The sequence below is a fragment of the Leptinotarsa decemlineata genome, unplaced genomic scaffold (genome assembly GCF_025532065.1).
Source record: "Leptinotarsa decemlineata unplaced genomic scaffold, Ldec_3_MD MMD2_P_RNA_scaffold_2, whole genome shotgun sequence".
Classification (NCBI taxonomy): domain Eukaryota; kingdom Metazoa; phylum Arthropoda; class Insecta; order Coleoptera; family Chrysomelidae; genus Leptinotarsa; species Leptinotarsa decemlineata.
The window spans coordinates 1,077,125-1,098,189 of NW_027412529.1; the positions used below are offsets into that span (position 1 = coordinate 1,077,125).

At 33.7% G+C, this 21,065-nt stretch overlaps 1 protein-coding gene across 4 annotated transcripts; it reads right to left on the reverse strand.

Moving 5' to 3' along the window:
- Positions 1 to 468: 468 nt before the first annotated feature.
- Positions 469 to 19,559, reverse strand: LOC111504117 (uncharacterized). Of its 4 annotated transcripts, XM_023158609.2 has the most exons (4): positions 19,416 to 19,558; positions 19,204 to 19,358; positions 3,335 to 3,646; positions 2,885 to 3,278 (listed from the first exon to the last, which is right to left on the reverse strand). In XM_023158609.2, exons 2-4 carry the CDS (start codon positions 19,345 to 19,347, stop codon positions 2,886 to 2,888), a joined length of 849 nt encoding a protein of 282 aa, XP_023014377.2. In that variant the 5' UTR covers positions 19,348 to 19,358; positions 19,416 to 19,558; the 3' UTR covers position 2,885. The 4 variants fall into 4 exon arrangements, with proteins under 4 accessions (XP_074037045.1, XP_023014377.2, XP_074037041.1 ...); XM_074180944.1 differs by lacking the exon at positions 19,416 to 19,558 and having other exon boundaries at positions 469 to 3,278; positions 19,204 to 19,409; XM_074180940.1 differs by lacking the exons at positions 2,885 to 3,278; positions 3,335 to 3,646 and adding an exon at positions 14,598 to 16,674 and having other exon boundaries at positions 19,416 to 19,559.
- Positions 19,560 to 21,065: the final 1,506 nt, after the last annotated feature.

Here is a 21,065-nt window from a genome sequence, read left to right on the forward strand (position 1 = left end):
TGGAATATATGTTCAACACACTTCAGAGCAATTGCGGTTTTTATACATTCGTTACTAACGATTTTTATATAGATGAAAAAGAAGTGATAACTACCAGATTATCTAGCAAGTGGATTAAACAAATACAATGAGGGATGCCCCTCAATTTGGGTTATTACAGCAAATGCAAGTTTGAACAAAATAAAGTTGAGTTTAATTCATGTTGGGTTTTAATTTTTAAAGGGATTTGTTTCTAATTCACATATTGGCAACAGCGCCTATATCAAGTTGAAATAATTTATACGTACGTAGATATTCTACTTTAAAAAAAGGAAAATTATCTTTATAAATCAACAATTAAGGCAAAATATAAATTATAGTTCAATACCACCTCCACAAGCCACATAAACAACAGTTGTTTTGTTATTTATTTATATAGAGGAAGATAGGTTAGGTGCACAACATTCGTTGTGGAATAAAAATCAGATATCATTCACATGAGTTTTACTTTAAATGAATGGTAACAAATTGCACTTACATGGAACACTGTCACCCTCACTGGTATACACCGATGTTTCGCCTTAAGACACTTGCCCCAAAGCTCTTCAGTACCAAATTGGATAACATTATAGAAAATACACAAAATTCATTCATGAATTACGATTTTTTAATGTCACAGAATAACCTTGATCTGCTTTTGTCATCGATGACATCGTAATGACATTCACTCACCTATTTGATTTAATCCCAGCCAAGAGGAATCTTATTTGAATTGAATGGGTTATATTTTTAGGAGTGATTAATTTTTGGGAAAGAAAGTTTTTGGTTTTCCACTACTCCATGTTGATACAAAAAAAAGGAGAAAAAAAAAGGAAAAGAAAAAAAAAAGAGGAAAAAAAAAGGGGGAAAAGGAAAGAGAAAAAAGTGTTTGTTTCGAAAGAATTTTTTTCTTTCGTGTAATTCAATGTTTATATGAAAGTAGCTGTTTCAGGAGAATTTTCTTTCAGTTTGTGTCTGGAAGTTACTTCTTTGCATGATCGACACATCCATGTATAGAGTTACTTATTTTGAAATTGATTACTTCCTTCCTTTCTTTGGAAGATTCCCTCATCCCTTTTTTTTGTATCAAGATGGAGTAGTAGAAAGCCAAAAACTTTTTTTCCCAAAAATCACTCCTAAAAATATAACCCCTTCAATTCAAAAAGAAAGTTTCATTTCACATTTTTCATGATGATCTACCACGTTTTAACGGCTACATGCGTTAATTCAATGCTTTTATTATTAATTTTTATCAAATCCAACATCAGTGTGAATGAAAATGTGTAACTGTGTATGTCAAATGATTATTTCGAGTGAATTTTTTTAATACAATGCCATTCAAATGGCCTTTCTAGTGTGAGTGATTATGTGTCGCTTCAAAGCGCTTTTTGAACTAAGATGTTTTTTTACATAAATGACATTCAAATAGCTTTTCTCCAGTGTGCGTGAAAATATGTTGCTTCGGAGTATAATTTGTAGAGAAATATTTTTGACACAAGTGACATTCAAATCGCTTTCCTGTATGAGTTAACAAATGTTGCTTCAAATGATCATTTCGAGTGAATTTTTTTCACACAAATGACATTCAAATGACCTTTCTCTACTGTGAGTGATTATATGTTGCTTTAAAACGATATTTGTACTAAAATGTTTTTCACATGAATGACATTCAAAAGACTTTTAACAGTATGAGAAAACATATGCTGTTTTAAAAGGAAATAGTTACTATTTGTAGAGAAACGTCTTTAACATAAATGACATTCAAATGGCTTTTTTCCCAGTGTGAATGAGAATATGTCGCTTCAAAATGCCTTTTGTAGAGAAACGTTTTTTACATAAATGACATTCAAATGGCTTTTCTCCTGTGTGAATGGAAATATGACACTTCAAAATGCCTTTTGTAGAGAAACGTTTTTTACATAAATGACATTCAAATGGCTTTTCTCCTGTGTGAATGTAAATATGACACTTCAAAACGCCTTTTGTAGAGAAACGTTTTTTACATAAATGACATTCAAATGGCTTTTCTCCTGTGTGAATGGAAATATGACCCTTCAAAATGCCTTTTGTAGAGAAACTTGTTTTACATAAATTACATTTAAATTGCTTTTTTCCAGTGTCAATGGAAATATGTCGCTTCAAAGCCTTATTTGTAAAGAAACGTTTTTTACACAAATGACATTCGAATGGCTTTTCTCCCGTGTGCATGAGCAAATGATGCCTCAAATTACGATTTTCAATGAAACGTTTTTTACATAAATGACATTCAAATGGCTTTTTTCCAGTGTGAATGGAAATATGTTGCTTCAAAATTCTATTTGTAGAGAAACGTTTTGTACACAAATGACATTCGAATGGTTTTTCTCCAGTGTGACTGAACAAGTGTTGTTTCAAATGACCATTTTCAGTGAAATGTTTTTTACATAAATGACATTCAAATGGCTTTTTTCCAGAGTGAATGGAAATATGTCGCTTCAAAATTCCTTTTGTAGAAAAACGTTTTGTACACAATTGACATTCGAAACGTTTTTCTTCAGTATGACTGAACAAGTGTTGCTTCAAATGACCATTTTGAGTGAAACGTTTTTTACACAAATGACATTCGAACGACTTTCCTTCACTGTGAATGAGCAAATGTTTGATCAAATAACTCTTTGAAGAAAAACTATCTGAACACAAATGACATTGGAATGCCTTTTTTGCAGTGTGAGTAAACAGATGCCATTTCAGTGAATATTTTGAAGCATAACTTTTCTTGCACAGATGACATTCGAATGGTTTGTCTCCAGTATGAGAACGTAAATGATTTTCAAGAATGACTTTCCTACTAAAACTCTTTTTGCAAATATGACATTCGAATCGCTTTTTCATAAAGGGCCCTTGTTCATCCAAATTTTTTTTAAAATAGTATTTTCGAATAGTTTTTTCTCTGAGGAAAAGTGAGAATCAACTTCCAATTCGTTTTGGTAGGTTTGCTCGGTAGAAGTTGCAAGTTCACAATCAATAATTTCCTCCTTGATATCGATTATCTCAGATTTCATTTTGCTGTCATCAAAACATTTGTTTATTTCGAAAGTATCTTCATTCATTGTTCCAATACCACCAATTTCATTGCAGGATTTCGGTCTCTCAGATTCTGGTACTTCAGCACCAACAACACTTTCAAGTGTTTTATGATTATTCAGGGAAGAACAGATAAATCTTGATATACCTTCCAGATTGGCAATACATTTGTTGCATACGCTACTTTCCTTCGTCAACTGAAAATGGATTATATAACGTTTTTGAGTTGAACAAAAATCAGGTGTATACTCACGTCAACTTCTGTAATTTCTTGAAAAAGCTTCGCAAGCAGTTCCTTCTCTTTAAACAGTATCAAGCATTTTTTGGACAAACAAATTCGACAAACTTGAGATATCTGATTGTAAATATCACCTTCACAATCATCAGTGGTTTTCTGCGTTAAATTTTGTCTCTTCTCTTCATAGTCAATTTCCTTTTTTGGCATCCAGCTTTTATTTAGCATCGAGTCATTATACTTCGAAATATCAATGAACAACGACACATCTTCTAGTTTACTGACGCATTTATCGCACACATTTTTCGGATAATTGATTCTTGAGTAAACCTTCAAAAACATAATTTTGAGTCGAAAAAATTCGTCGAAGAAAACAGTATCTAAACAGCAAATCTTCTGAAATGCATTAGTGGTAACAACAGTAAGTCTTTCAGGAACGAAAGATGTAAATGAAAGTACGTCACTTCAAAGTACTATTTGTGTAATATTTTTTACACAAATGACATTCAAACGGCCTTTCTCCAAAATACGATTTTCAGTAAAACGATTTTTACCCAAGCGATAGATAGATCTTTATTTAAATAGGAATCCTAATATACAAATTCACTTGAAAACAATTTTAAGCATAAATAGAATACATATATAGTACAATTAAAAAGAAAATACATTACTGACATTAAAAAAGTAATTAAAGTGAGTATATTCACAAAACAAACAGATTTCAATCAATCAATCAATCAAAATATACTTTATTGTCGAAAAAACTCTTGTTTTGTTGACAAAGTAGAATATACACGTACAGAAAAAAAAATGTAGGCAAAATACACACAACTATGTAAAATATAAATAAAATAGAAAAAAAATAACATATACATTTATCAATTATACATTTTATTCAATAGAATAAGTGTCAATGAATAAATAAAATATCAATCATGAAATATTATTTGAACATTTTGTCAATTTTACGACTTATAATTTAACAACCTACTCGAGTATGCTATACAGTATCCACAATAAATTACAATTTCACTGGAAGTTGTCATTGTAAAATTCTTGCAAACTATGATAGGGTCTGCTCGCGAGACGTTTTTTTGTGTATTTTCTGAAGCTGTCAATACTATCGTAGCTATTTCTAAAATGAGACGGTAAGTGATTATACATTTTAACATCGTTATAGAAAATGGAGTCCTTTACTAGGGATGAAGAAGGCAATGGTAATTTAAAATTATTTTTAGATTTCAGGCGAGTGCTATGACATGAAGAAATATATTCAAATTTTGACCTATGTTTGTGTATAAGACACGCAGTTTCCTTTACAAAGAGAGCCACAACTGTCAATATATTTTTTTCTGCAAATAACTGCCTACATGAATTGCGCGGTCCTAGTTTGAACACATATCTAATGGTTCTCTTTTGCAGTCTAAGTACTGAATCTAGCAGAGTAGAGTTACATACCCCCCAGAAAGGAATGGCATATCTCAGTTGAGATTCAATTAATGCATAATATGCGTTCATAGCCGTGGCAGTACCAAGTTCCCTTGAAATAATTCTCATTGCATAGCACCCTAAGTAGATTTTATTCTTCAATTGGTTGACGTGTGCTTCAAACTTCAATTTACTGTCAATATATAGGCCCAAAAATTTTGTGCAGTCTTTATTTTCAATCTTCTCATTTTTTAGAGGCATATCTTCTAAAGTACATCTGAAAGTTAATACATTTGGTTTTTTTATATTAAAAGAGGGAAGATTCAAGTCGCACCAAGACTTGATTACATTAATATCTCTGCTTATCTTATTATTCAAATCTTCAACAGTTTTACTATGCCATAAAATGGTGGTGTCGTCAGCAAATAAGATGATTTTTCCAGAAGTATTTATACACAGTAAATCATTGATATATACAAGAAAAAGAGTGGGTCCCAAATACGATTCTTGTGGCACTCCATAATCTATATTAATATATTTTGAAGTTATATCACTTTTTACGACTTGACTGCGCCCAGTTAGGTAGGATTCAAACCAATCCAAAGTAACTCCCTCACAGCCGTAGCAATGTAGTTTCCGCAAAAGTATTTTGTGGTCTACACAGTCAAAAGCCTTTTTTAGGTCACAAAATACTGCTGCAGCTACATCTCCGGCATTTATATCTGAATATACCTCATACAGGAAAGAAAAAAATGCATCTTGGGTGTTCTTTTTAGCCTGAAATCCGAAATGATTTTCTGTGATGATTTTATGAGCAATAAGGAATTCATTGAGCCTTTTTTTCACTAGTTTTTCAATTATTTTTGCTAGGGTCGGTATAAGTGATATTGGACGATAGTTAGAAGGATCATCTAAGTTTCCGCCTTTGTGCAAGGGAATTATCACAGACTTTCTCAAGAATGAAGGAAATTTACCGTTGCGAAACGAAATTAATTCCAGGTGTTATCCAAGGTTTTTTACGCTTCATTTTAATTTTCTGTATAGGAAATGATGCACTGAAAAGTCCTGAAAGTTTGTTATGAAAAGCAACGAATGGTTCATTTAAAAGAATGGAGCATTCTATAGCTTCATGGTCAGATAGATCCGTGGAAATAGTTGTACATGAGACTTTTTCTATGCGAGCACACATGTACCAAGTATACATATTCCTAATGAATCGATTAGTAATTTTTTTCAAGTTAAAATTAACTAATGAAAATATTTGCACTAAAACATATTCCTACATGAATCGAGTAGTAATTTCGTAAGTTGATTGATTGATATTGAAAATAATTGCATCAAATATGTTGACCTAAGATTAATATCTTTACAACAAACTAAGAACAGTTTTTCAATGAACGAAGTAACAAAAAAGATTCACTGATTGATTATGAAGAAACATCTGAGATTTTTTTGAAGCTATAAAGGAAATAACTATTTTTCACTGAAGCAGGCAACTGGTTAAATTCATGAAATCCTTTGAAAAACAAAGATTTCATTGTGCTTTTACGATTTGTTCTTGTCGGAGTATTTATGTGTGGATCTGTGTCGACCACATTTTGTAACCTCATCATTATTTCCGTTTTCCAGTTAGTATGTCACTTGGTTGTATCTAACTCATGTCACATTTTGATTGTTGTGTTGCGTTCAAATAAATATCGAAGTTTTTTTTCTGATTGATTCGGCCGTTACTTGATGAAGATCCATAATGAATATTACTGGAGTTTTTTCCCAACACCAAATCGTTATTTTTAACACCTCGACACGTGTTTCGATCACCAAGTGATCATCTTCAAGAGAAAGGTTAAACAAATGATCATCTTCCCAAAGAGGAAGATTAAACAGTTTAATCTTCCCAGATGAGAAGATTAAACAGTTTAATCTTCCCCCTTATTGAACAGTATTGTTTTTAACACCTGGACACGTATTTCAAACACCAAGTGATTAAAACTAGAAACTAATGCGAGCTAACCTATTTATGCTATATAGGTATTCCATACAGGTAAACCATCCAGGCGTACCACCCATACAGGTATACCAACCTAAATTAATTTTACAATTTTGCCTTATCTATTATTTTACAATATATGTTTATATAAAACAATTTTCAGCTATATAAAAATTAATTTCACAATATTGTCTATTCAAATTTATTTTTGCAATGTGTCCTTATGTAGTAATCAGTTAACCCAACATTATTTTATTTTTAACAAGCTATACAGTATGGCTCTTTGGTATAGGTCCGTCATCGTTATTCATAATATTATTGTGTTTACTTATTTCTACACTCTCATAGGCATCTAGTTGCCTGTTGTTGTTAACTTGTCTAACTAATCTTAAAGAACTGAAGTCTATGGAATGGTTTTGTTGCAAAATATGATGGGCGACTGCTGATTTTTCAGGTCTTCCATATTTTAAGTGTGCTATGTGTTCCTTATATCTTACTTTAATAGATCTTTTTGTCTGTCCATAATATTTTGCATCGCAGTCCTTACATTCAATTTCGTAAATTCCAGGCCTTTCCGAATTCTCGACTTTGTCTTTTGGACTTCCCAAAAGGCTCTGTAGTGCATGACTTGTTTTAAAAAATGAGAGATATCAAAGTTATTCAATATTTTGAATCATGTTGACATCTCTTGTTAGGATGTACCTGGAGAATACAGATTGTGACAAAGAATTAGAAGAATATCAAACAGATTTTTCATATTCATTTTTGAACAACTGAACTGGTACAAAATTCATGGTGAATTCATTATATATCAGATAAATCGTGGCATTAGGACAAATCAGTGTGACTCAACAAGTGTTACTTCAAATGGCTAATTTGAGTGAAACGTTTTTTACACAAATGACATTCCGGATTTTCTCCAGAGTAAGAGATTATATGTCGCTCCAAAACGTTTTTTACACAAATGACATTCCGGCTTTTCTCCATAGTGAGAGATCATATGTCGCTCCAAAACGTTTTTTACACAAATGACATTCCGGCTTTTCTCCAGTGTTAGAGATCATATATCGCTCCAAAAGGATATTTGCACTAAAACGTTTTTTACACAAATGACATTCAAATGACTTTTCTCCAGTGTAACTCGACAAGTGTTGCTTCAAATAGCCATTTTGAGTGAAACGTTTTTTACACAAATGACATTCCGGCTTTTCTCCAGAGTGAGAGATCGTTTTTTTACACAAATGACATTCAAATGACTTTTCTCCAGTGTGACTCGACAAGTGTTGCTTCAAATAGCCATTTTGAGTGAAACGTTTTATACACAAATGACATTCCGGCTTTTCTCCAGAGTGAGAGATCGTTTTTTTACACAAATGACATTCAAATGACTTTTCTCCAGTGTGTCTCGACAAGTGTTGCTTCAAATAGCCATTTTGAATGAAACGTTTTTTACACAAATGACATTCCGGCTTTTCTCCAGAGTGAGAGATCGTTTTTTTACACAAATGACATTCAAATGACTTTTCTCCAGTGTGTCTCGACAAGTGTTGCTTCAAATAGCCATTTTGAGTGAAACGTTTTATACACAAATGACATTCCGGCTTTTCTCCAGAGTGAGAGATCGTTTTTTTACACAAATGACATTCAAATGACTTTTCTCCAGTGTGACTCGACAAGTGTTGCTTCAAATAGCCATTTTGAGTGAAACGTTTTTTACACAAATGACATTCCGGCTTTTCTCCAGAGTGAGAGATCGTTTTTTTACACAAATGACATTCAAATGACTTTTCTCCAGTGTGACTCGACAAGTGTTGCTTCAAATAGCCATTTTGAGTGAAACGTTTTTTACACAAATGACATTCCGGCTTTTCTCCAGAGTGAGAGATCGTTTTTTTACACAAATGACATTCAAATGACTTTTCTCCAGTGTGACTCGACAAGTGTTGCTTCAAATAGCCATTTTGAGTGAAACGTTTTATACACAAATGACATTCCGGCTTTTCTCCAGAGTGAGAGATCGTTTTTTTACACAAATGACATTCAAATGACTTTTCTCCAGTGTGTCTCGACAAGTGTTGCTTCAAATAGCCATTTTGAATGAAACGTTTTTTACACAAATGACATTCCGGCTTTTCTCCAGAGTGAGAGATCGTTTTTTTACACAAATGACATTCAAATGACTTTTCTCCAGTGTGTCTCGACAAGTGTTGCTTCAAATAGCCATTTTGAGTGAAACGTTTTATACACAAATGACATTCCGGCTTTTCTCCAGAGTGAGAGATCGTTTTTTTACACAAATGACATTCAAATGACTTTTCTCCAGTGTGACTCGACAAGTGTTGCTTCAAATAGCCATTTTGAGTGAAACGTTTTTTACACAAATGACATTCCGGCTTTTCTCCAGAGTGAGAGATCGTTTTTTTACACAAATGACATTCAAATGACTTTTCTCCAGTGTGACTCGACAAGTGTTGCTTCAAATAGCCATTTTGAGTGAAACGTTTTATACACAAATGACATTCCGGCTTTTCTCCAGAGTGAGAGATCGTTTTTTTACACAAATGACATTCAAATGACTTTTCTCCAGTGTGTCTCGACAAGTGTTGCTTCAAATAGCCATTTTGAATGAAACGTTTTTTACACAAATGACATTCCGGCTTTTCTCCAGAGTGAGAGATCGTTTTTTTACACAAATGACATTCAAATGACTTTTCTTCAGTGTGTCTCGACAAGTGTTGCTTCAAATAGCCATTTTGAGTGAAACGTTTTATACACAAATGACATTCCGGCTTTTCTCCAGAGTGAGAGATCGTTTTTTTACACAAATGACATTCAAATGACTTTTCTCCAGTGTAACTCGACAAGTGTTGCTTCAAATAGCCATTTTGAGTGAAACGTTTTATACACAAATGACATTCCGGCTTTTCTCCAGAGTGAGAGATCGTTTTTTTTACACAAATGACATTCAAATGACTTTTCTCCAGTGTGTCTCGACAAGTGTTGCTTCAAATAGCCATTTTGAATGAAACGTTTTTTACACAAATGACATTCCGGCTTTTCTCCAGAGTGAGAGATCGTTTTTTTTACACAAATGACATTCAAATGACTTTTCTCCAGTGTGTCTCGACAAGTGTTGCTTCAAATAGCCATTTTGAATGAAACGTTTTTTACACAAATGACATTCCGGCTTTTCTCCAGAGTGAGAGATCGTTTTTTTACACAAATGACATTCAAATGACTTTTCTTCAGTGTGTCTCGACAAGTGTTGCTTCAAATAGCCATTTTGAGTGAAACGTTTTATACACAAATGACATTCCGGCTTTTCTCCAGAGTGAGAGATCGTTTTTTTACACAAATGACATTCAAATGACTTTTCTCCAGTGTGACTCGACAAGTGTTGCTTCAAATAGCCATTTTGAGTGAAACGTTTTATACACAAATGACATTCCGGCTTTTCTCCAGAGTGAGAGATCGTTTTTTTACACAAATGACATTTCTCCAGTGTGTCTCGACAAGTGTTGCTTCAAATAGCCATTTTGAATGAAACGTTTTTTACACAAATGACATTCCGGCTTTTCTCCAGAGTGAGAGATCGTTTTTTTACACAAATGACATTCAAATGACTTTTCTCCAGTGTGACTCGACAAGTGTTGCTTCAAATAGCCATTTTGAATGAAACGTTTTTTACACAAATGACATTCCGGCTTTTCTCCAGAGTGAGAGATCGTTTTTTTACACAAATGACATTCAAATGACTTTTCTCCAGTGTGACTCGACAAGTGTTGCTTCAAATAGCCATTTTGAATGAAACGTTTTTTACACAAATGACATTCCGGCTTTTCTCCAGAGTGAGAGATCGTTTTTTTACACAAATGACATTCAAATGACTTTTCTCCAGTGTGTCTCGACAAGTGTTGCTTCAAATAGCCATTTTGAGTGAAACGTTTTATACACAAATGACATTCCGGCTTTTCTCCAGAGTGAGAGATCGTTTTTTTACACAAATGACATTCAAATGACTTTTCTCCAGTGTGACTCGACAAGTGTTGCTTCAAATAGCCATTTTGAGTGAAACGTTTTTTACACAAATGACATTCCGGCTTTTCTCCAGAGTGAGAGATCGTTTTTTTACACAAATGACATTCAAATGACTTTTCTCCAGTGTGACTCGACAAGTGTTGCTTCAAATAGCCATTTTGAGTGAAACGTTTTATACACAAATGACATTCCGGCTTTTCTCCAGAGTGAGAGATCGTTTTTTTACACAAATGACATTCAAATGACTTTTCTCCAGTGTGTCTCGACAAGTGTTGCTTCAAATAGCCATTTTGAGTGAAACGTTTTATACACAAATGACATTCCGGCTTTTCTCCAGAGTGAGAGATCGTTTTTTTACACAAATGACATTCAAATGACTTTTCTCCAGTGTGACTCGACAAGTGTTGCTTCAAATAGCCATTTTGAGTGAAACGTTTTTTACACAAATGACATTCCGGCTTTTCTCCAGAGTGAGAGATCGTTTTTTTACACAAATGACATTCAAATGACTTTTCTCCAGTGTGACTCGACAAGTGTTGCTTCAAATAGCCATTTTGAGTGAAACGTTTTATACACAAATGACATTCCGGCTTTTCTCCAGAGTGAGAGATCGTTTTTTTACACAAATGACATTCAAATGACTTTTCTCCAGTGTGTCTCGACAAGTGTTGCTTCAAATAGCCATTTTGAATGAAACGTTTTTTACACAAATGACATTCCGGCTTTTCTCCAGAGTGAGAGATCGTTTTTTTACACAAATGACATTCAAATGACTTTTCTTCAGTGTGTCTCGACAAGTGTTGCTTCAAATAGCCATTTTGAGTGAAACGTTTTATACACAAATGACATTCCGGCTTTTCTCCAGAGTGAGAGATCGTTTTTTTACACAAATGACATTCAAATGACTTTTCTCCAGTGTAACTCGACAAGTGTTGCTTCAAATAGCCATTTTGAGTGAAACGTTTTATACACAAATGACATTCCGGCTTTTCTCCAGAGTGAGAGATCGTTTTTTTACACAAATGACATTCAAATGACTTTTCTCCAGTGTGTCTCGACAAGTGTTGCTTCAAATAGCCATTTTGAGTGAAACGTTTTTTACACAAATGACATTCCGGCTTTTCTCCAGAGTGAGAGATCGTTTTTTTACACAAATGACATTCAAATGACTTTTCTCCAGTGTGACTCGACAAGTGTTGCTTCAAATAGCCATTTTGAGTGAAACGTTTTTTACACAAATGACATTCCGGCTTTTCTCCAGAGTGAGAGATCGTTTTTTTACACAAATGACATTCAAATGACTTTTCTCCAGTGTGTCTCGACAAGTGTTGCTTCAAATAGCCATTTTGAATGAAACGTTTTTTACACAAATGACATTCCGGCTTTTCTCCAGAGTGAGAGATCGTTTTTTTACACAAATGACATTCAAATGACTTTTCTCCAGTGTGTCTCGACAAGTGTTGCTTCAAATAGCCATTTTGAATGAAACGTTTTTTACACAAATGACATTCCGGCTTTTCTCCAGAGTGAGAGATCGTTTTTTTACACAAATGACATTCAAATGACTTTTCTCCAGTGTGTCTCGACAAGTGTTGCTTCAAATAGCCATTTTGAATGAAACGTTTTTTACACAAATGACATTCCGGCTTTTCTCCAGAGTGAGAGATCGTTTTTTTACACAAATGACATTCAAATGACTTTTCTCCAGTGTGTCTCGACAAGTGTTGCTTCAAATAGCCATTTTGAGTGAAACGTTTTTTACACAAATGACATTCCGGCTTTTCTCCAGAGTGAGAGATCGTTTTTTTTACACAAATGACATTCAAATGACTTTTCTCCAGTGTGACTCGACAAGTGTTGCTTCAAATAGCCATTTTGAGTGAAACGTTTTTTACACAAATGACATTCCGGCTTTTCTCCAGAGTGAGAGATCGTTTTTTTACACAAATGACATTCAAATGACTTTTCTCCAGTGTGTCTCGACAAGTGTTGCTTCAAATAGCCATTTTGAATGAAACGTTTTTTACACAAATGACATTCCGGCTTTTCTCCAGAGTGAGAGATCGTTTTTTTACACAAATGACATTCAAATGACTTTTCTCCAGTGTGTCTCGACAAGTGTTGCTTCAAATAGCCATTTTGAGTGAAACGTTTTATACACAAATGACATTCCGGCTTTTCTCCAGAGTGAGAGATCGTTTTTTTACACAAATGACATTCAAATGACTTTTCTCCAGTGTGACTCGACAAGTGTTGCTTCAAATAGCCATTTTGAGTGAAACGTTTTTTACACAAATGACATTCCGGCTTTTCTCCAGAGTGAGAGATCGTTTTTTTACACAAATGACATTCAAATGACTTTTCTCCAGTGTGTCTCGACAAGTGTTGCTTCAAATAGCCATTTTGAATGAAACGTTTTTTACACAAATGACATTCCGGCTTTTCTCCAGAGTGAGAGATCGTTTTTTTACACAAATGACATTCAAATGACTTTTCTTCAGTGTGTCTCGACAAGTGTTGCTTCAAATAGCCATTTTGAGTGAAACGTTTTATACACAAATGACATTCCGGCTTTTCTCCAGAGTGAGAGATCGTTTTTTTACACAAATGACATTCAAATGACTTTTCTCCAGTGTAACTCGACAAGTGTTGCTTCAAATAGCCATTTTGAGTGAAACGTTTTATACACAAATGACATTCCGGCTTTTCTCCAGAGTGAGAGATCGTTTTTTTACACAAATGACATTCAAATGACTTTTCTCCAGTGTGTCTCGACAAGTGTTGCTTCAAATAGCCATTTTGAGTGAAACGTTTTTTACACAAATGACATTCCGGCTTTTCTCCAGAGTGAGAGATCGTTTTTTTACACAAATGACATTCAAATGACTTTTCTCCAGTGTGACTCGACAAGTGTTGCTTCAAATAGCCATTTTGAGTGAAACGTTTTTTACACAAATGACATTCCGGCTTTTCTCCAGAGTGAGAGATCGTTTTTTTACACAAATGACATTCAAATGACTTTTCTCCAGTGTGACTCGACAAGTGTTGCTTCAAATAGCCATTTTGAGTGAAACGTTTTATACACAAATGACATTCCGGCTTTTCTCCAGAGTGAGAGATCGTTTTTTTACACAAATGACATTTCTCCAGTGTGTCTCGACAAGTGTTGCTTCAAATAGCCATTTTGAATGAAACGTTTTTTACACAAATGACATTCCGGCTTTTCTCCAGAGTGAGAGATCGTTTTTTTACACAAATGACATTCAAATGACTTTTCTTCAGTGTGTCTCGACAAGTGTTGCTTCAAATAGCCATTTTGAGTGAAACGTTTTATACACAAATGACATTCCGGCTTTTCTCCAGAGTGAGAGATCGTTTTTTTACACAAATGACATTCAAATGACTTTTCTCCAGTGTAACTCGACAAGTGTTGCTTCAAATAGCCATTTTGAGTGAAACGTTTTATACACAAATGACATTCCGGCTTTTCTCCAGAGTGAGAGATCGTTTTTTTACACAAATGACATTCAAATGACTTTTCTCCAGTGTGTCTCGACAAGTGTTGCTTCAAATAGCCATTTTGAGTGAAACGTTTTTTACACAAATGACATTCCGGCTTTTCTCCAGAGTGAGAGATCGTTTTTTTACACAAATGACATTCAAATGACTTTTCTCCAGTGTGTCTCGACAAGTGTTGCTTCAAATAGCCATTTTGAGTGAAACGTTTTTTACACAAATGACATTCCGGCTTTTCTCCAGAGTGAGAGATCGTTTTTTTACACAAATGACATTCAAATGACTTTTCTCCAGTGTGACTCGACATGTTGCTTCAAATAGCCATTTTGAGTGAAACGTTTTTTTACACAAATTACATTCCGGCTTTTCTCCAGAGTGAGAGATCATATGACGCTCCAAAAGGATATTTGCACTAAAACGTTTTTTACACAAATGACATTAGCACAGATTTTCTTCAGAGTGAGAGTACATATGGTGTTTCAAAGTGTTATTTCGTGTGAAGCGTTTTTTACACAAATGACATTCAAATGGCTTTTCTCCAGTGTGACTCAACAAGTGTTGCTTCAAATAGCCGTTTTGAGTGAAACGTTTTTTACACAGATGACATTCGAACGGCTTTTTTCCAGAGTGAGTGTTCATATGTCGCTCCAAAAGGATATTTGCACTGAAACGTTTCTTACACAAATGACATTCAAATAGCTTTTCTCCAGTATGAGTGAGCAAGTGTTGCGTCAAATAACTATTTCGAGTGAAACGTTTTTTACACAAATGACATTCGAATTGTTTTTCTCCAGTATGAGTGAGCAAGTGTTGCTTCAAATGACGATTTCGAGTGAAATGTTTTTTACAAAAATGACATTCAAATGACTTACTTTCAGTGTGAGTGATCATATGTCGCTTCAAAATGATATTTGCACTAAAATGTTTTTTACACAAATGACACTCTACTGAGTTTTCTCCAGTGTGACTGAACAAGTGTTGCGTCAAATGGCCATTCTGGGTGAAACGTTTTTTACACAAATGACATTCGAATGGCTTGTCTCCGGTGTGAGTGCGCACATGAACTTCCAAATCACTTTTTCTAAAACAACTATATTTGCACAAATGACATTTGAACGGCTTTTCATCAGTATGAGTGATCATATGTCGCTTCAAAATGATATTTGTACTAAAATGTTTTTTACACAAATGACATTCGAATGGTTTTTCTCCAGCGTGGGTGATCATATGTTGCTTCAAAATGCTATTAGTACAAAAATGTTTATTACATAAATGACATTCGAACGGCTTTTCTCCGGTATGTGAGTACATATGCTGTTTTAAAGAGAAATTGTGAGTAAAACGTTTTTTACACAAATGACATTCAAACGACTCTTCTACACTGTGAATACGCAAATGTTTGGTCAAATAGCTCTTTATAGCAAAACTGTTTGGACACAAATGACATTGGAATGCCTTTTTTGTAGTGTGAGTAAACAGATGCCATTTCAGTGAATATTTTGAAGCATAACTTTTCTTGCACAGATGACATTCGAATGGTTTGTCTCCAGTATGAGAACGTAAATGATTTTCAAGAATGACTTTCCTACTAAAACTCTTTTTGCAAATATGACATTCGAATTGCTTTTTCATAAAGGGCCCTTGTTCATCCAAATTTTTTTTAAAATAGTATTTTTGAATAGTTTTTTCTCTGAGGAAAAGTGAGAATCAACTTCCAATTCGTTTTGGTAGGTTTGCTCAGTAGAAGTTGCAAGTTCACAATCCATAATTTCCTCCTTGATATCGATCATCTCAGATTTCATTTTGCTGTCATCAAAACATTTGTTTATTTTGAAAGTATCTTCATTTATTGTTCCAATACCACCAATTTCATTGCAGGATTTCAGTCTCTCAGATTCTGGTACTTCAGCACCAACAACACTTTCAAGTTTTTTATGATTATTGAGTGAAGAACAGATAAATCTTGATATACCTTCCAGTTTGTCAATACATTTGTTGCATATTCTACTTTCCTTTGGGAACTGAAAATCGATTATATAACGTTTTTGAGTGAAACAAAAGTCAGATATAAACTCACGTCAACTTCTGTAATTTCTTGAAAAAGTTTCGCAAGCATTCCCTTCTCTTCAAACAGTGTTAAGCATTTTTTAGACAAACAAATTTGACAAACTTGAGAACTCTGATTAGAAATATCTCCCTCGGAATCATCAGTGGTTTTCTGCGTCAAATTGTTTCTGTTCTCTTCATAGTCATTTTCTTTTTTTGGCATCCAGATTTCCTTTAGCGTCGAGTCACTATTCTTCGAAATATCAATGAACAATGACATATCTCCTAGTTTACTGACGCATTCATCGCACACGTTTTTTGGATAATTGATTCTTGTGCAGACCTTCAAAAACATATTTTTGAGTCGATAAAATTTGTCGAAGAAAAAATTATCTGAACGGCAAATCTTCTGAAATGCGTTAGTGGTAACAACAATAAGTCTTTTGGGAAATAAGGGTTTTTGGCTTTCTACTTCTTCAGTTTTATAAAAAAAAATGTGGGAATCTTCAAAAGAAAGGAGAGGAGCAAACATGAAGATTACAATAGCGGTCTGCTAGATTGAAGTGTTCATATATTTCGAGTTTGGTGCATCAGTCAGACGTTGAGTCATGTTTGGAGATCATCAGTGTCATTATAAGATTGACTGGTGCCTCAGCTATACTTGTAATTTATATTTATTATTGTGTTAGGAATCACACGTTGAAAAGTAAGACCTCATTAATCCTTAGCTCGCACAAGTTTCGACTTCTGAGGGTTACCGTTCGTAGAGGTGCGACAGTTGGTTAACGGAAAATCAGATTTTAAACAGTGTTTACTTGAAGATACATCAGCTAGAATTCTGATTACCTTCTTCTGAAAAACAAAAACTTCATCAGCTTTAGCTGATAAGCCCCACTGTTAAAGACCATAGGAATATACTCAGTGAATTAAACTGTGGTATAAAAGCTTGAGAACATCTCCGTTCCGAAGAACAGGAATCTTAGACACATATACCCTTTCATCATACAAATTATGGCAAACATACACCCTTGTAAAGAACCCTAAAGTTAGTAGATGACAAAAACATCAGTATTTTTGGTGTCTCTTATGGTCGTTTTAAACAATCATTGAATAATTCAAGTTGGTAATTGTTTACATAAGATGATAACAAGTTTAATTTCAATTCTATATCCTACAGTATTTTATAATGTTATGTTATGTTATGTTGTGTACTGCAGAAACATTCTGTAGCGTATTAGTTTATATTTTACATTTTTATATTATACTTTTTTTTCTGTGAAATTTTTACACTGTAATGGGGTTTATCCCGTATAAATAAATAAATAAATAAACATCAAGAGGGACTGTTTGTTTTAACCAACGAAGTAAATATATACGTTTACTGAGCTCCAGTTTGACACTATCAACATGAAACTTCCAGGTGAGTTTAATACAATTAACTTGATGTAAAGTTTCATTATTTAATCTAACCAAATAGCTTTCATCAATTGTTGTATTTTTAGTAACAAAGTTGAGCATTTCAGATTCAGCAGAATTTACCAGCAGGCCATTTATAAAACACCACTCAGAAATTTGATCAGTTACTTCATTAGCTTTTGACAATTACTTCGGTCATAGTTCTCGCAGATACTAAGATGTTAGTATCGTCCGCAAAAATAACACTAATGGAAGCTTTTGAACAAAATTTCGGAAGATCATTTATGAAAACCAAAAATAGAAGGTGATGACTCACATCAGAGTTGACAACTACCTCAATATGGGTATCAAATGACGGGGCTTGACTTGTAGAAGATTATGGCACTCTGAGAAAGATGCAAATTCAAGATGGCCGGAGCTACAAAATGGCGGATTGCATATTACCTTGTAATACTGAGGCACTAAATGAACTAGACAGAATGAGAAGAATTGAGGAACAAAATTCGAAACTAATTAGGTCACGCTAAGCCCAGCGATTTTATTATTTTTCAATCTGATCAATACCGTAGATTACTGAGGAGAGTGGTGTGATGACTGTTACCAAGGACATTCCGAATTATTTTTTTAGTTTTCAGTACATTATCTACATCACTATCTTTTTTTATCTACTTTTTTTAGATTACGCAGTAACTTTTTGAGGTAAACTTTTCAGTTTCCCCCTTATTATACCTCAGCAGATTCTCTACTGATTCAGCTTAGTTAGTTTTTCAGATTGTGAAAGGTTATATACCCAAAAAACAGTAGGAAACACACATTACGTTCCTAATACAGTACAAAATACATCTATTTAGCAATACAGTGTCTAGAATTTATTTGTTTTTACAGGAATTGTATGATATTTGTAATATGTCGAGTCATTGGTAAGAATTACATTTTATTCGTTGGTCGTTATGTAATTCATGAGAAGGTTATTAACAAGAATATGTCAGGGAGGAATTCGAACAGATGGAGTGATCACGTGCACTTCGCTTATCTATAAAGTTGAAGTCCAGATTTACGTGACACCATAAAAATTGAACAGCCGAAGGCTTAAGCTTGTCTAGTGACAAGAATATACTATGAAAAGACTGGTGTAGCTGATAAAATGAGACTTGAAAAATATGATTAAAAGCAGCCCTAATGGATTTTACTATGTTTCTGAATGTTATAATGGTGAATTTTATGCCATTACTAGAGTACGTTTATGAATGAAGCTTTTAAAAATGGTTTAAAACTATTTTTGTCCTCGTTTAATAAGAGCAATGAAGGAAAAAGGGATCAATCCTCTATTCAAACCATTCAAAGCTGTCAAATAAAGGTAGTCGACTTTTATAGTAGGAAGGGTAAACCCCAGTTGCATATTTTTTGTTTGGAATAGAGAAGAATTTACTAGAATGATAAAATATACAACACTCACATCAATTTTCACGATTGCATGGAATAGATCAAACAAACAGTCTTCCTCTTCAAAAGGTCTCAAATCCTCTCGCCTCAAACAAATTCGACAAATAAACGGAAAATCTTCCAGAGTTATAATCGAGTCCTTATTGTCCTCTTCCATTTTTTCAAAATCTAATGGAACAATTAAGAATTATTTTACAACTTATGACAATATAAACAAAATGTAACCTATGAATATTGCAGATAACACATAATGTAGAATCAATGTTGGCAACCTACAGAATAAGAAAACTGTGCCAACATTGACATAGAATAATAAAAAATCAGAATTTCCTCTCCTCAGCGCGGGAAAGTGTAGGGATTTTCTCGCGCAGACAGGCGGCCATTTTTTATTGGTTAGGGCAGAAAAAACAGACATTACTGTCCTATGCCATAGAAGAGCCGAAGACAAATTTAATCAACTGTAAGATTGACCAAAAGAGAAGAGTATACTGACAAAATAAAAACTGATAATCTAGCAATGTATTTTACAGAAACTTTAGAAAAATTAACGATTATATTTATATCACGTTGTTACAAATTTGTTTGTCTGTTTTTGAGTCTACTTTAAACTAAAATATTTCAGGGAATACTTATTCAATTTAATCGAAATAAGGGGCATTTGAATCAGTGCTCATTGCTTGAGTTTTGAACTTGGTGACTGTGGTTTGTTATAAGAATGAAATAATTTCATATGGAACACATGCATAATATTTCAGGCTTTCAATAATGTATTTTGATAATAGAATATTCGAGATTTTTCACATTGAAAGCATAAAAATCCGAGTAACACTTCTCTATGCGTAACGCGATTTTATAAAGTGATCACTGTTATTTAAATACAATATCATAAATTTTCAAAAAACAGAAGCATGACGATCTGAAATGTAGATAAAAGGTGGAAAAAAATACAATTTTTATTCATTTAGAACTGAATATTAAAGAAAACTTTGGAAAATATTTTGATTGTTTTATTCGTTTATTTATTAACATCTCTAACGCCAAAGAATATATATACAATATTTGAAATTAAAGTGTAATCTAAACGGTAATACTATTTGAAGAAAAAGAGAGTCAGAAGCAGATCCTGAATCAATATTCGAAAATTTACAGTATTATGAGCCGAAAAAATATTTATATCATTTCAAATACTGATGGATTTGAATAAATTCAAAAATGCAGGGCATTGAACCAATAAATGAGCATGTGAATTCTGGGGAATTTATCCTTAGTCCAAACAGCTTCATGGAGGTTAAAATCTCCGGATATATACATAGAATTGTGAAAATGCAGGCAAGTGGAGAGATAAATCAAAGACTCTTGAAAACTCTGTAACTTTTTTATTCGTACTACTAATAGTATTCAACAGAAAAGAAAAAAAATATATTCACCTCTAGAACAATATACAACCCAATATATAAATGTTTATCAAACTTGTCCATGTATAAAGTGTCACGAGTGCTTTAATCGTTTGTTTGGAGAGCGATCAGCTGTTGCAGGCCTTTTACAGACTTGTAAGAACTACGAAGTCTTACCTACTAATGAGCGTTCCTAAACCTTATAAAGCTGAAAAGTGGACTGACACGTCAATAGGTTTTTCTTCAATAAATGTGGGACGATGTTTTCACTTCGATTCAATGACAAAACAACATTTGAACAAGAATCATTTTAATGATTTTCATATAGAGCGGAAGAACATATGCGATCTTAAATGACTTTTCTCGTGCTTCTTTGAACACAGCTATTTTTGCACAAAAGTTATTCAAATTATCAAAGAACAATTCGTTCAGGCCAGTCTCAACTCCCTACACAGTAGGTTTAATGGACTGACGCCTATCA